This window comes from Xyrauchen texanus, chromosome 33, assembly GCF_025860055.1.
Source record: "Xyrauchen texanus isolate HMW12.3.18 chromosome 33, RBS_HiC_50CHRs, whole genome shotgun sequence".
NCBI classification, from domain to species: domain Eukaryota; kingdom Metazoa; phylum Chordata; class Actinopteri; order Cypriniformes; family Catostomidae; genus Xyrauchen; species Xyrauchen texanus.
Window position 1 is genome coordinate 9,196,836 of NC_068308.1, and position 13,298 is coordinate 9,210,133.

General features: G+C 36.9%; 1 protein-coding gene across 1 annotated transcript in view; it reads left to right on the plus strand.

Annotated features, from left to right (window-relative positions):
• LOC127627230 (protocadherin-15-like) overlaps positions 1–13,298 on the plus strand; it is a 505,252-nt gene that overhangs the window by 347,853 nt on the left and 144,101 nt on the right. Inside the window, exons 23-24 of the mRNA XM_052103574.1 lie at positions 8,556–8,696; positions 9,254–9,366. Of these exons, the coding sequence (XP_051959534.1) occupies positions 8,556–8,696; positions 9,254–9,366 (254 nt within the window). The remainder of the gene's footprint in view (positions 1–8,555; positions 8,697–9,253; positions 9,367–13,298) is intronic.

Sequence of the window (13,298 nt, forward strand, 5' to 3'; positions counted from 1 at the left end):
TATTTTTAAGAACAGTAAGTCCTTCAAACAATGAATACATTTAAATTGTCAAGGAACTTTGTTCTGTGAAAAATAATTATGAATATGCATATAATTAAAATTTTTAGTAATTTGAAGTAAATGAAATCCTACTTTTACAATTGTGTTCAGCTGATTACAAATACTTGAGCAGGGTTTTCATTTGTATAGCTTTGTTCTCTCCGACTCTCTCCACACCACTCTCACTTTGGATCACAATATGAAGATCTTCATGAACTCTACTTACACTTTGGTCAGTCAACCTCCTACCTTTTTTTTTGTTTTTTAGTTTTTTATAAAAACACTATTCCTGCAAAAACAAAAAGCAATCAAAACCATTAAACCTACTGCTATACCAGCCTTTTCTCCTCCAGCCATTGGTGAAGACCTGTCAACCAATTTTGCAATCTTAGTTTCTCCAACTCGCACTCGTTTGTTGTGCTGGCCAGTGATGGTCTTGTGAATGGTGGGAGGTCTTAACTGACCACCAGTGAACTCTGCAGACTGAACACAGTACAATGCCTGACAGTCATCACTAATGGCAGCAAGATGTTGGCTGAACTGAGGTGGCAGAAGCGGTGTCAATTATTGCAATACAAACACTGGAAAAATCACATAGTAGTCAACAAGTAGACAACCATAAGGAACCACATGAATAACAATTGCTGTAGCACTCAAAACAATTGCAACCTCTTTCTTCTGTCTCAGAATGTAAAAGCGATATCAGTGATGACAAGAATAATCACCTATGGCCGGATTTTTCTGTGCTAGCTCATCACAAATGGCATTTGCACCTGACGTAATTGGATTGCGTGTTTGGTAAATACCACCAAAGCTAAAATTGGTGACTGGACCCTCACAGGATGCATCATTAACATTTGCCTGGAAGTTTAAATTCTTGGAATCTGGAATTACACAGTCTTGAATGGTTTTTACCTTGTAGTAATGCTCAGCAGCCTGACTGACTGAAAATGCAAGTTTTTCTACTGTTGATACAGGGAGGTATTGAAATGTTGATGGATTAAGAAAATAGTGTAGTGGCAGCTTTTTTATTGGCAGCAGATTTATTGGCATTGATAACAAAAATAATAAATAAAAATGTGTTGTGTTCTTATGGATTAGTCATTGTTGCCTTTTGATAACAGTAATAGTGAACAGTACAAGAATGTGTGATATACTGAAGATCATTTTCTTTGCATTTCCATGCTATTTAAAACCAATAGTGTTTTCCCATTGGACTTCATTGGATAATAGTTTTTGCTTACAGTAACTCATGCTGTTATAGAATTCCCCTCTACTTGGTGGGTTTTTAAATATTGGTTTTCTTATGAGAATTTTTCTTTGACCACATATAGGTAGGAAGCATTAGCATTAATGAAGCCCAAGGTGGAGCTTTTGTGTTCTAGATATGACATGATAATCTCAGAATTTGTTTCCACTCCACTCACGTTTTGTGGAATGACAAAAATTTCATCTGAAATGAAATAAACACCATCCTCTGTGGTCCGGCACTGGAAAAAGCTCAGGTTTATCACCCGTCCCATGTCTGTGTTGTGCAGATAATCCCAACCTCCACCTGGTAGCACCTCCAGTGCTGTTAAAGTTGAGATTTTGCATCAGCAGGCAGAATGCTCATGACTACATGATTGCCTGTGCAGGTGTGAAAATGCATTTCATGTTGTACGAATCATCCAGATTTACCTCATATGTCCTTATTTATCTCTTACTGAAGTGTACATGACCAATGTGCATTTTTCCTATTGTCCTTCATGCCTTGTCATTTCAGTCAACATATGTTTTGTCTTCACTTCCATATATTATAATAATTACATTTTTAGGAAAATTGGATAACTGGGAAAATTGGATAAAGTCAAAGTGGTCACTGCTGACCTTGGGCAAAAGGTATAAGAAATGTTTTAGATTTGAGGCTTTTGAGTCATGCTATCAATCAGTAGCTGCTTTTCCACCATCGGGCCATATGGTTCTGAGCACAGGATGGAATGGTTATCGTAGATTTTCCACTTGAGTAAGGTTCGGGACGGCATGATTATAAACCGTTCTTAGCACGGAATTCTCGGCACGGTTAGCTAACCGCACTCAACCGTTCTCAACCATGCTGCTGGAATGGCTTTAGTACGTGGTGACTCATTTAGTGTATCGTCATGGTTTTATTATGATGGTTTAACTAGTATTGTTGCCTACATTTTTTTTTTAAATGCCTTTTTTGTTAGGGAGGTAGATTACTAGCTCCTTTAAACTCAAAAATAAATCAATATGTTCGTGTATACTATTTTCATGTAATACTTTTTGGTCAATAAATATCCTTTTAGCTAGTCTGGTAAATTTTATCTTTGTGCATGCTCGTTTCCGGTTGTAAACACAAGCCCTCAGAAAATGATCTCTTGTCTTTTATTCTTTACTTTCCTTTTTGCAACATGACCCGTGTCATTGATAGCGAAGTAAAACCAGAGAAAAAAGCAGTCCTAACATCTGGAATATGCGATCATCCTCCAAAGTACACTCGCTCTAATATTTACCCATCATGCCGTTGCCAACAGCGGATCTGTTGTGTACATTCTCCTGATTTTACTGCACTAAAGCGGAAAAAGAAACCATAACCTTACTAGCTGGCCCAGAATGGAATGGTACAGTTTTGTGATGAGAACTATTCGGGCCAGATGGTAAAAAATGGCTAATCAGTACTAATCAGAATTTGAGTGGTCGCCTGTGAACACACAATCAAAAACACAAAAAAGGTTTATTTTAAACAATGCAGTCACACTAAACCATTTAGTCAGTCACTTTCACTGAATGAACTGTGTGAAACAGGGTCATTTTACCTTTTTTTTTAAGCCAAGGACCCCTCTGTGTATAGAGAGACGGAGGAGGGATGCACTTGTATAAAGTTGATTGTTGCATTTTCAGCCTGATCTGTAATAAAGTTATATATGATATTAACACAATATTAAATAATTTACATTGCAAAGCCATTACAGTAATATTTATTGATGTACAAAGTAAAATGGTGTACTGTACAGTACTATACATTTACATTTTTTCTTGATACTTTTTCTTGAGAAATGGACAGTGAAACATTTAGCCTAATTTTTCCTGATAAACTTTAGCTTTGGTTGAAACTTAAAGGAATATTCCAGGTTCAATACAAGTTAAGCTCAATCAACAACATTTGTGGCATAATATTGATTAACATAAAAAAAAAATACAAAATAAATTCAAAATACAAATAAAGTATATTATTATTAACATTATTATTATAATAATAAGTGTAAAGAGATGCAGGAGCGCTTGGGAGAAACCAGGCTCAGCTGGGGGAGCTTCTGGCTTAATAGCATGGACATATTGACAATATCAGTTAGCTATAATATGTGTAATACAAGTCATGTATTAGTAATACATTTTTTTTTGCAAGCAATATTTAAAAATATAAAGCAGGGATGGGGAACAGGGCAGTATAAGGCCCGCAAGACCATTTTAACTGGCCTGTAAATAATGATTAAAAATAATTGTAAATAATAACAATGCAAAATACTGTATAATATAAATTCCCCTGTCTTTATCTATTTTCCTTGGTGTTAAGCACATACAGAATGCATATGTGCGTTAATTTTAACCCACAAAAGAAATTGCAAGCAATTGCATGTGAATAATTTTGTGAATACTCGAATGGCCCTTGATAAGAAAAAGTTTCTCACTCTTGCTATAGTGATTGAACTGTAAGATTAATAATCAAGTTTTCTGAAGTTCAACCATCATTGACTGCAGGGGTGCTGGTAGATGCAGTGCCAGTTGCTGTCTGACTGGTTAAGGCTTTAGCTGGCAGTAATGTATTGTCTATATATTCCATTGTAAGAGACTGAGGTGATGCAGTCTGTGGTCAGTGAAGTGTTACTTATTGGAATTGGCTGTGGTTTGTAACAGTTTTTTCTCTGTGAAGTCCATCCTAAAGACTGAGATGATACAGGCATTGGTCAGTGAAGTAAGATGGCTTAGAAGATAGATACAGCTAACAACGCTTCACATCGGGGGAAAAAAATGGTAATCTTCAATTGTTCCCTCAAGGATCTATTTCTACTTGATCTAACCTAATAAACGACTTTTTCTGATTTAACCAATTTTTTTTTAAGGTAAATTTAGTCAGATTAAAGGTAATTGATTAAATTAAATAAAACCAGTTAATTAAGATGTTACTAGATGAAATGCATTTTTGAGGTTACGTTACAAAACTAGGTGAAAACAATAACTGACTATAGCTGCAAACATCAATTACTGTTCTATCGGGAAGACACGCAGGCTTGAGTGAAGTTTGAGATGCCCTTTATTTGATAGATGTAAACCGGGAGGTAATGTCTCTCTCCTTGGCGTAGGCCCCATCCGGCAGTCCGAGGGAGTTGTACCCAGAGAGATGTCCTGCCGGAGATAGGAGGCAGGGGAGAGGAGCCTATCCCTCTGCGGGACAGGGCTCAACTGGTGGTGGTGGGGTGGTGGAGGTTGCAGTGTTAGCACACCGAAACATCAATGTGATAGATTGTGAGCGGACTTATAAAGCAATGGCTTACGTGCGATTGGCTAGGAATTACCCAGCTAATGATGTGATTATGTACACCTGCTGGTCTCCCCGCTAGAACTGCGCTCCGCTTCCATTTCTGTACATTGCCAAGCACAACAGCACTAGAACATCGTCAGAGCATTGTGACAATGACACATCCAAAGTTCTGTGTAAATGTACACTAAGCTTTGCAAAGACACATCATCAATTCCTGCCTGGGGTCTTCTTTGCCGGATTCGTTCATGCGTTTCCAGGGTTGGGAGGGTTACTTTTAAAGTGTAATCAGTTACAATTACTGATTAAATATCAAAACATCTAATCGTTACCTTAATCCAATTACCACAATAAGAAAGCAATGGAATAAAATTACTTTTGCATTACTTTTGGATTACCTCAATGTCACATGTGTGAATAAAATCAAGAGAAAAGAAATATGATCTCAAAGACTTTTAATTATGCCATTTTGGATGCAATCAAAACATGTTTGAATAATGTTATCAGTGATGTAACTGTTAATATATTACAGTATAGTATAGCAGTGCCTCCTTAGAAAAACAGAATATGTTCAAATGTAGAACAACTCTACAAAGTGTTTTTAAACTGATATGGTGAGTCCACTCTCTGCTACAGAAACAGCAAAACAACATATGAACTGAATTATGTCTTGTTAAACATTAAACAAAATCTGACAGGATATACCTTAGATTCAAAAACACTGCACAGTTTAATTCGGCTATGTAATGCAGTCAGTGTTCAGGATAATTGTCACCATTCATTAACTTCCTGTAAAAGGTAGTAGATCACAGGGTATATTCATCATCAAGTCAAGTCATTTTTATTTGTTTAGTGATTTTTGCAACATACATCATTTCAAAGCAGCTTTTCTGAAAATTATGCTGTAACAGAAAAAACTGTAATATAGTAATGTTTTTGAGTCGTAATAGTGCGGTTTAACAAAACATGATTGTAAACTGCACCTTTAAATAATAGAAAATAATTATATTTATATTTAGATCATCAGTGAGCAAGCTTAATGCAACTGTGGCAAGGAACACAAAACTCCATAAGATGTTGGTTAAAGGAGAAAAATAAAACCTTGGGAGAAACCAGGCTCACTGTAAGGGCCTGTAAAGGGAGTTATGAAAAGGAGGAGGCGAGAACCGGCTTGATAATATAAATAATAGTTTAATATAAAACTGAAGCAAAAGACAAACACACACATGACGGACATGTCCGTAAACTATCTCTCTCTCTCGTCGCACCACCGTCTGCCATCGGCCGTTATCCCTCTCGGAGGCTTAATTAGCCTGATAAGGGACCGGGTATGTATAATTACAACCCGGCCCGCCCTCCGCCTTGCCACATATATATATATATATATATATATTAACATTTATGTTGGTGTTGGGTGATTTTCAGTTGCGTGTTTATTGAAAATTTTTAGACCACATTTGGGACAATGAATTGAATTTCATGCACTTGAAGGGTTTGGCTTGGCAGCTTTGAACCACCCCATCCCCACCAGGAAAATCATTTGATCACAGTATTTTGTTCCTCTTTTTTGTGAAATGATACATACATGGACCCTATGATGGAAAGAAATTTATCTGTAACATATTTATCCCTGAAGTATACATACGGTATAACAAGTACCTTAAGGTTTAACTTTGACCCAGTGAGGGTACAACCAATTAAGCTGTACCCTATGTGATCACTAAGTATGTCCATACCCTTTTTTCTGACAGTGTATGTACAAGCCATGTAGATTCTTAAAAAATGTAGGTATTTTAACATAATACTTTGTAATCGGGTTGATTTAATTATTTTCTTATTTTATTTATTTTTATGAGACATTGACATTTTTTATTTTAACAGCACATACATTTCCAGATTAAACTGGTTCAAACAATGTCATCTACAATTACAGGTGAAACTCGAAAAATTAGAATATCGTGCAAAAGTTCATTAATTTCAGTAATTCAACTTAAAAGGTGAAACTAATATATTATATAGACTCATTACAAGCAAAGTAAGATATTTCAAGCCTTTATTTGATATAATTTTTATGATTATGGCTTACAGCTTATGAAAACCCCAAATTCAGAATCACAGAAAATTTGAATATTACATGAAATCAATAAAAAAAAAGGATTTTAAATACAGAAATGTCGGCCCTCTGAAAAGTATAATCATGCATATGTACTCAGTACTTGGTTTGGGCCCCTTTTGCATTAATTACTGCCTCAATGCGGCGTGGCATGGATGCTATCAGCCTGTGGCACTGCTGAGGTGTTATGGAAGACCAAGATGCTTCAATAGCGGCCTTCAGCTCTTCTGCATTGTTTGGTCTCATGTCTCTCATCTTTCTCTTGGCAATGCCCCATAGATTCTATATGGGGTTCAGGTCAGGCGAGTTTGCTGGCCAATCAAGCACAGTAATACCATGGTCATTGAACCAGGTTTTGGTACTTTTGGCAGTGTGGGCAGGTGCCAAGTCCTGCTGGAAAATGAAGTCAGCATCTCCATAAAGCTTGTCTGCTGAAGGAAGCATGAAGTGCTCTAAAATGTCCCGGTAGACGGCTGCGTTGACTCTGGACTTGATAAAGCACAGTGGACCAACACCAGCCGATGACATGGCTCCCCAAACCAACACAGACTGTGGAAACTTCACACTGGACTTCAAGCATCTTGGATTGTGTGCCTCTCCATTCTTCCTCCAGACTCTGGGACCTTGGTTTCCAAATGAGATGCAAAATTTGATCTCATCAGAAAAGAGGACTTTGGACCACTGAGCAACAGACCAGTTCTTTTTTCTTTATCCCAGGTAAGACGTTTGACATTTGAAGCCCATGTCCAGGACCCGTCTGTGTGTGGTGGCTCTTGATGCAGTAACTCCAGCCTCAGTCCACTCCTTGTGAAGCTCCCCACACATTTGAATGGCCTTTTCCTGACAATCCTCTCCAGGCTACGGTCATCCCTGCTGCTTGTGCACCTTTTTCTTCCACACTTTTCCCTTCCACTTAACTTTCTATTAATGTGCTTTGATACAGCACTTTGAGAACATCCAACTTCTTTTGCAATTACCTTTTGAGGCTTTCCCTCCTTGTGGAGGGTGTCAATGATGGTTTTCTGCACAACTGTCAGGTCAGCAGTCTTCCCTATGATTGTGAATTCAACTGAACCAGACTGAGAGACCATTTAAAGGCTCAGGAACCCTTTGCAGGTGTTTTGGATTAATTAGCTGATTAGAGTGTGACACTTTGAGCCTACAATACTGAACCTTTTCACAATATTCTAATTTTCTGAGATTCTGAATTTGGGGTTTTCATAAGCTGTAAGCCATAATCATCAAAATTATATCAAATAAAGGCTTGAAATATCTTTCTTTGATTGTAATGAGTCTATATAATATATTAGTTTCACCTTTTAAGTTGAATTACTGAAATTAATGAACTTTTGCACGATATTCTAATTTTTTTTCCTGTAACTTAAAGTCTTTCTAGCAAGTCAGCCCACTGTCAGGCATCTTTGGAATGCTTCTAGTAGACTATTTCCAGTTATGTCAGCGCAGCTGCTATCTAATTGAATGGAGGAAAACCGAAATCTCAAAAACATTTGGTGAAGATAAAGATCAAAGAACATGTTTCAAATCAGCAATAAAATATGATGATGTTAGAATCCTAAATTGAGCTTCTTTACCTCAGATTACGCTAAAACACGCAATTGTTATAGCTAATGTGCATGCACGTTAGTGAGTTGATTGACAGGCGATGTCTGTATCTAAAAGGTGATTGGCTCTTTTACCTGTAAGGGGGACTTCCTTTCTACAGCGTCTTGGTTGGGTGTTCCAATTTCTTCCATTCATTTAAACAGAAGTGCCCTGTCTCTGCTAAATAGTCTCTGACTTAATAGTGATATAGTTACTGGGGCTAAATGGGTTTTTCTGTTTTTCTTTTTTATTGTCTTGCAGGGTACTGCGGCCAGTCGAGTACACTATAAAGTAGATCTGGAGCAGTTTCCTTACAGCACTAGTATCTTTGACATGGAGGAGAACTCAGGCAGTGTTCTCACCAAAGTCAATCTCAACGAGGAGCCCAACACTAAATTCAATGTGAGTACACCACAACAACATTTTATTTTGTATTTTTTTTAAACCTGATGAAATGGCTTGACACATATAATTTTATGATCTGTGTTGATGTATTTCCTATTAAAACAGGAATATGAGGCAGGGCATATTGAATATGCATATGTAATATATACATATTTAAAAGCCAATAGGCTTTGGTTTACACCACAGCTGTAAACCATGATTTATTACTTGTGATTGCTTATTAGAGCATTTTTTTTAACACAAATTGGTGAAGTGCAAGATGAGTCATCAGTATTTTGGTCCATTTTCACAGAAGAGTAATATTTTATATTTGAAATATATGTCTGCTAGAAGGTAATGTTGTCCACTTTTTAGGAGTACATTAGAATATGCTGTAGATCACCTCAAAGCAAACAAATATGGACTAAAAGCCAATAATAATAATAATACATAAGAACACTAGCTTTGTACAAAGTTGCTTGTTTAACTTAAGGCTTGGAATAATTGTGTTTTCCCCAATGCCGGTTCTTAGTCCTCATTTTTTCCCAAAATTGATTTTCTCTGTTTCTAAACAGTTGGCAGTTATTGCTTACGATGATGGGGAGCCGATGAAGTTCAATAAGAGTCTTGTGGAGATCACTGTCCTGCAGCCGTCAATCATTCCTGTCTTCACACAGGAGGAGTACAGGTGAAAACACCATTGTCCTCTGCCCCCACTGCTGTGCTTTCACACTGTGTTATGTTGTTCTGAAGCACGGTAGGTTGGCAAAACATCAGCTGCATGCTGTTTATCACTGTAGCCAGGCAACAAAGCTTGACATCAGAAAGTTCGATATTTGCAAAAAAAACACAAAATATCCATACCAATGGCATATTACTGGCGTATAGCATTGGCATCAGCCACAAACTGTACAACATGTTATATGAACCAAACCTCAGAGTCCACATTTAATAGACTTAAGTGTTTATTTTATTTATGCACAAACCCAATCAAACCTAAGTCCACATTAAAACCTCTAGTGTGTGAGCAACATTAGTAGCGCGTTTTATTATGGTATAAAATGCTTATGGTATCTGTTGTATTTCAAAGACAAATAGGATGTCGGGTGGGACTTGATTTTATACGTTGGGATTTCATTGGATTCTGAGAAGGGTAGGGGTTTAACAGTTTGTCAGCCAAAAAGAAAATTTGATTCAGAGGCAGAGCAAGTTATTAATGTTTTGTTAAAAGATTAAAAAGAATAATGTACAATGATGAATGATGCACAATAAGGCCATACTCTAGAAATAATGTACAATAGGGTCCATTGTGATTTCATGTTAAATTTAAAAGAGCACCATGGCAAGATCCAGTCTTTAGCGGTTTTATTCTATATAAATCTGTCAGCAGAATTTTAATCATAAGCTTTATGAATATGTATAATAGCTGCAAGGTAAAGTGTGTTGCAAGAGTATAGCATATATACACACTATTGTTTACTCAAAGGATATTTGCACTCCATCTGAATGCATTACAGCTGCTTTATTCAATTACATGTTTAATATATTTGACACAAGGGGTAATCAGTTCAGTTCACTTGGTTTCCAAGGCAAATAACACTTTTACTGGCTTGCCTAAATTGATTTTAAGCTAGAAAAATTGCAGCTGAGTTTATTACACAACAGATGGCACTGTCTGTGCAGATGGAACTGCGATTGAAACATATTTTATTAATTGTGTCTGTATATTTAAAAAAAAAAGCTATTGTTTACTGATTATTTCTTTCTTGCTTATTAGATATTTAGTAACGCTTATCCCAAAAACAAGGGGAAAAATGCCATTAGGGTAAGAAATATAAACGTAATTAAAAATTGCCTTACCCCATTGGCAAATAGGTTTCAAGTAAAAACCTTACTAAATATAGTTGCATTTCTCTGAAAACAAGACTTGATGTAATAAACGTATCGTGTTTTACTACATTTTTAATTTACATCAAGACATGAACACTAAGATTTATTTTTATTTAAATATTTGCAGTGTAGTAGTTGTATGCAGTATTGCAGGTTTTGATGAGCTACAGGGACCAATGAGGTTAAAAATGGCCTTGCTAACACAAGACCTCCTTATGTATTGATTAATCAGAGCCACAGTATACACAGACAGAAACAAGGAGATAAAAAAGACTTTGCTGAAGGTCTGAATTAATGTCGTGCCCTACAGAGTTGAGGAAAGGTCGTAGTTGATAGTAGCTTTGCGATGCAGCGAGAAAAACAATAGCTTTGAGATGCAGTGCTCTGCCAGCTCTTGATTATGACCAGTGGACACGTTAGCTAGTTGTCTGTTGCCCCTGTGTGGTGAGCACAGGGCTGGCTAGAGTCCCTCTCATCTTTCCCAGGTTTAGTGGATCAGGAATATTGTCTGGGTGGGATCATCTAGAGGTAGACTTGAGATAACCCTGCCTCCATAATTACCCGGTCACAGCAGTTAAGGATGGTAATAGTTAGGAATTTAAGGATTTCAGATCTGGATCCTCTTAACCATTCTTTCAGCACTCAATCAATAGCCTTTTGCCAAAGCAGATTTAGAAATATGTTTAGAAATGCATATAATACAATTCCTTTTGCATACATTTTTGAGGCACACATGCAATCCAATTATAACTATACAGTATATTAAACAAAAAATCTATAAACAAACAAGACATGTGATAACATATTTCATTCATTCATTTATTTCATAAAATGCAACTACATTCCTTTGTAACATGTAACATTTGTAACATTCCTTTTTAATTGCATCCATTCACATTTAAATCAATAAGCATCCAATCAAACTCGAAAGAATCCAGCATAGAGATGGCTGAAAATAAATTCATCGTCGTTCCTTGAGCTTGTTAATTAGACTCTATAAGCTGGATTTTATCTTAACTTCCAAAACTTTAATTCAACTTCATGATAAATAGGTGCGGACCACTTCATAAGGTGCATGCAGGTCCACTCGGTTCTGTTTTTGTTTATTCTATTTTTATTTTGCTGCATTAGCAGAGTGCTTACTAATTATTAATTAATTTGCTGTTATTCCGATAAAATAAATGTTGTATATTTGCTTGGTGTAGCCTAATATTGAGTTGCTAAAATAATTATTAATATGAGTAGCCTTCTGGCATCTGTGTAATTAACAATAATTAACCATTTATTCATCTGGAAGGTTTTGTATGGAGTGTGAACATTTACAGTTGGTAGTAGATGCAGTTTAATAAAATATTTTGTCTTAAATGCAGGGGTAGATTTGAGATTTCAGAGGTGGAGAACCTTAAAATCATGTGATTGTTATATTTCAATATAAAATATGGGTGTCTAAATATGTATATATTCATTGGCCTGTATGTTATTTCATAGATTTGTTTTCTTTTCTTTTTTCTCAGATGAATCTCTTTGATTGGGATTCTGTTATATAATTTGTCTGTAATTATTTAACTTAATTGTGAAAATTATTTATTTGATTTAGTATTTTACATTAAATGACAAATATATATATATATATATATATATATATATATATATATATATATATATATATATATATATATATATATATATATATATTATTATTATTTTTTTTTAAAATGATGTATTGTATGCATTTATAAAAATCAGAAGATAGCTGGGAATAGTTTATCTTCTTTTCCAGGGTAAGGCATCATCTTTTCTTTGAACATCTTGATTTCTGATGTAACTTCTGTTCCCTGATGGAGGGAACGAGACTTTGTGTTGATGTAGTTACACAAGGGGTTCACTTTTGAGAGCCCCAATCTCCTTTGTTTTATTCAGAAAAGGCCAATGAAAATTGGCAAGTGGAATTTGCATGCTGCCTAATCTGAATGCCACTCATTCAGTGAACACTCTCGGCTACATGTCAGCAGTCAGTTCAGCGCCGAGGCAGGAGGGACACAACGTCTCATTCCCTCCATCAGGGAACAGATGTTATGTCAGTAACCTGTCGTGTCACTCACTCAACGTTGTGTCGATGTAGTGACAATAGGGGTTACTATACGAAATGCCGCAGGCACTGAACTGTGTCAAGAGGTATGGAGGAGCAGACAGCGAGCGAGCGCTCGACCACTTTGTGACCTTCCAGCGAGTTAGGTAAGGGATCTCCCTGGTCCCGTTAAGGGTGGGAGGAGGCACTTACCTGAGAAGGCTACTGGCAGTGACCTTACCTGATTTTTGTATTAAGTAATTTCTCCAGGAGGGAAAGCACTACGGAGCCACATCCTACCAGAGGTAGGTTAACATGTGGAGAATACCTCACATGGACTTACTGATGGAGAAGTTAACATATGGAATGATGCCACTGGGGAGGACCCTGATCCAAGATGGCGGCGCAGTAGCACGCAGCGGCCACTCCTGATCCACAATGGTGCTATTTTTGTTAAAAAAGCCCGACTTTTGCAACACATGGACATCGGAGCAACCGGTGTTCGTGTCTACCTTCGCCAGACACTACTGAAATATAAGACTCATGCAAAAACCAAGCTGCATGATGACCTGCAGGAGGCACTACGCGTACTCGGCTTGCTGCGGAGACCAGGCCTCCAGCCCTGGCGCGCCTGATGCCGGTGGCGGGGAAGGGCGTCGTAG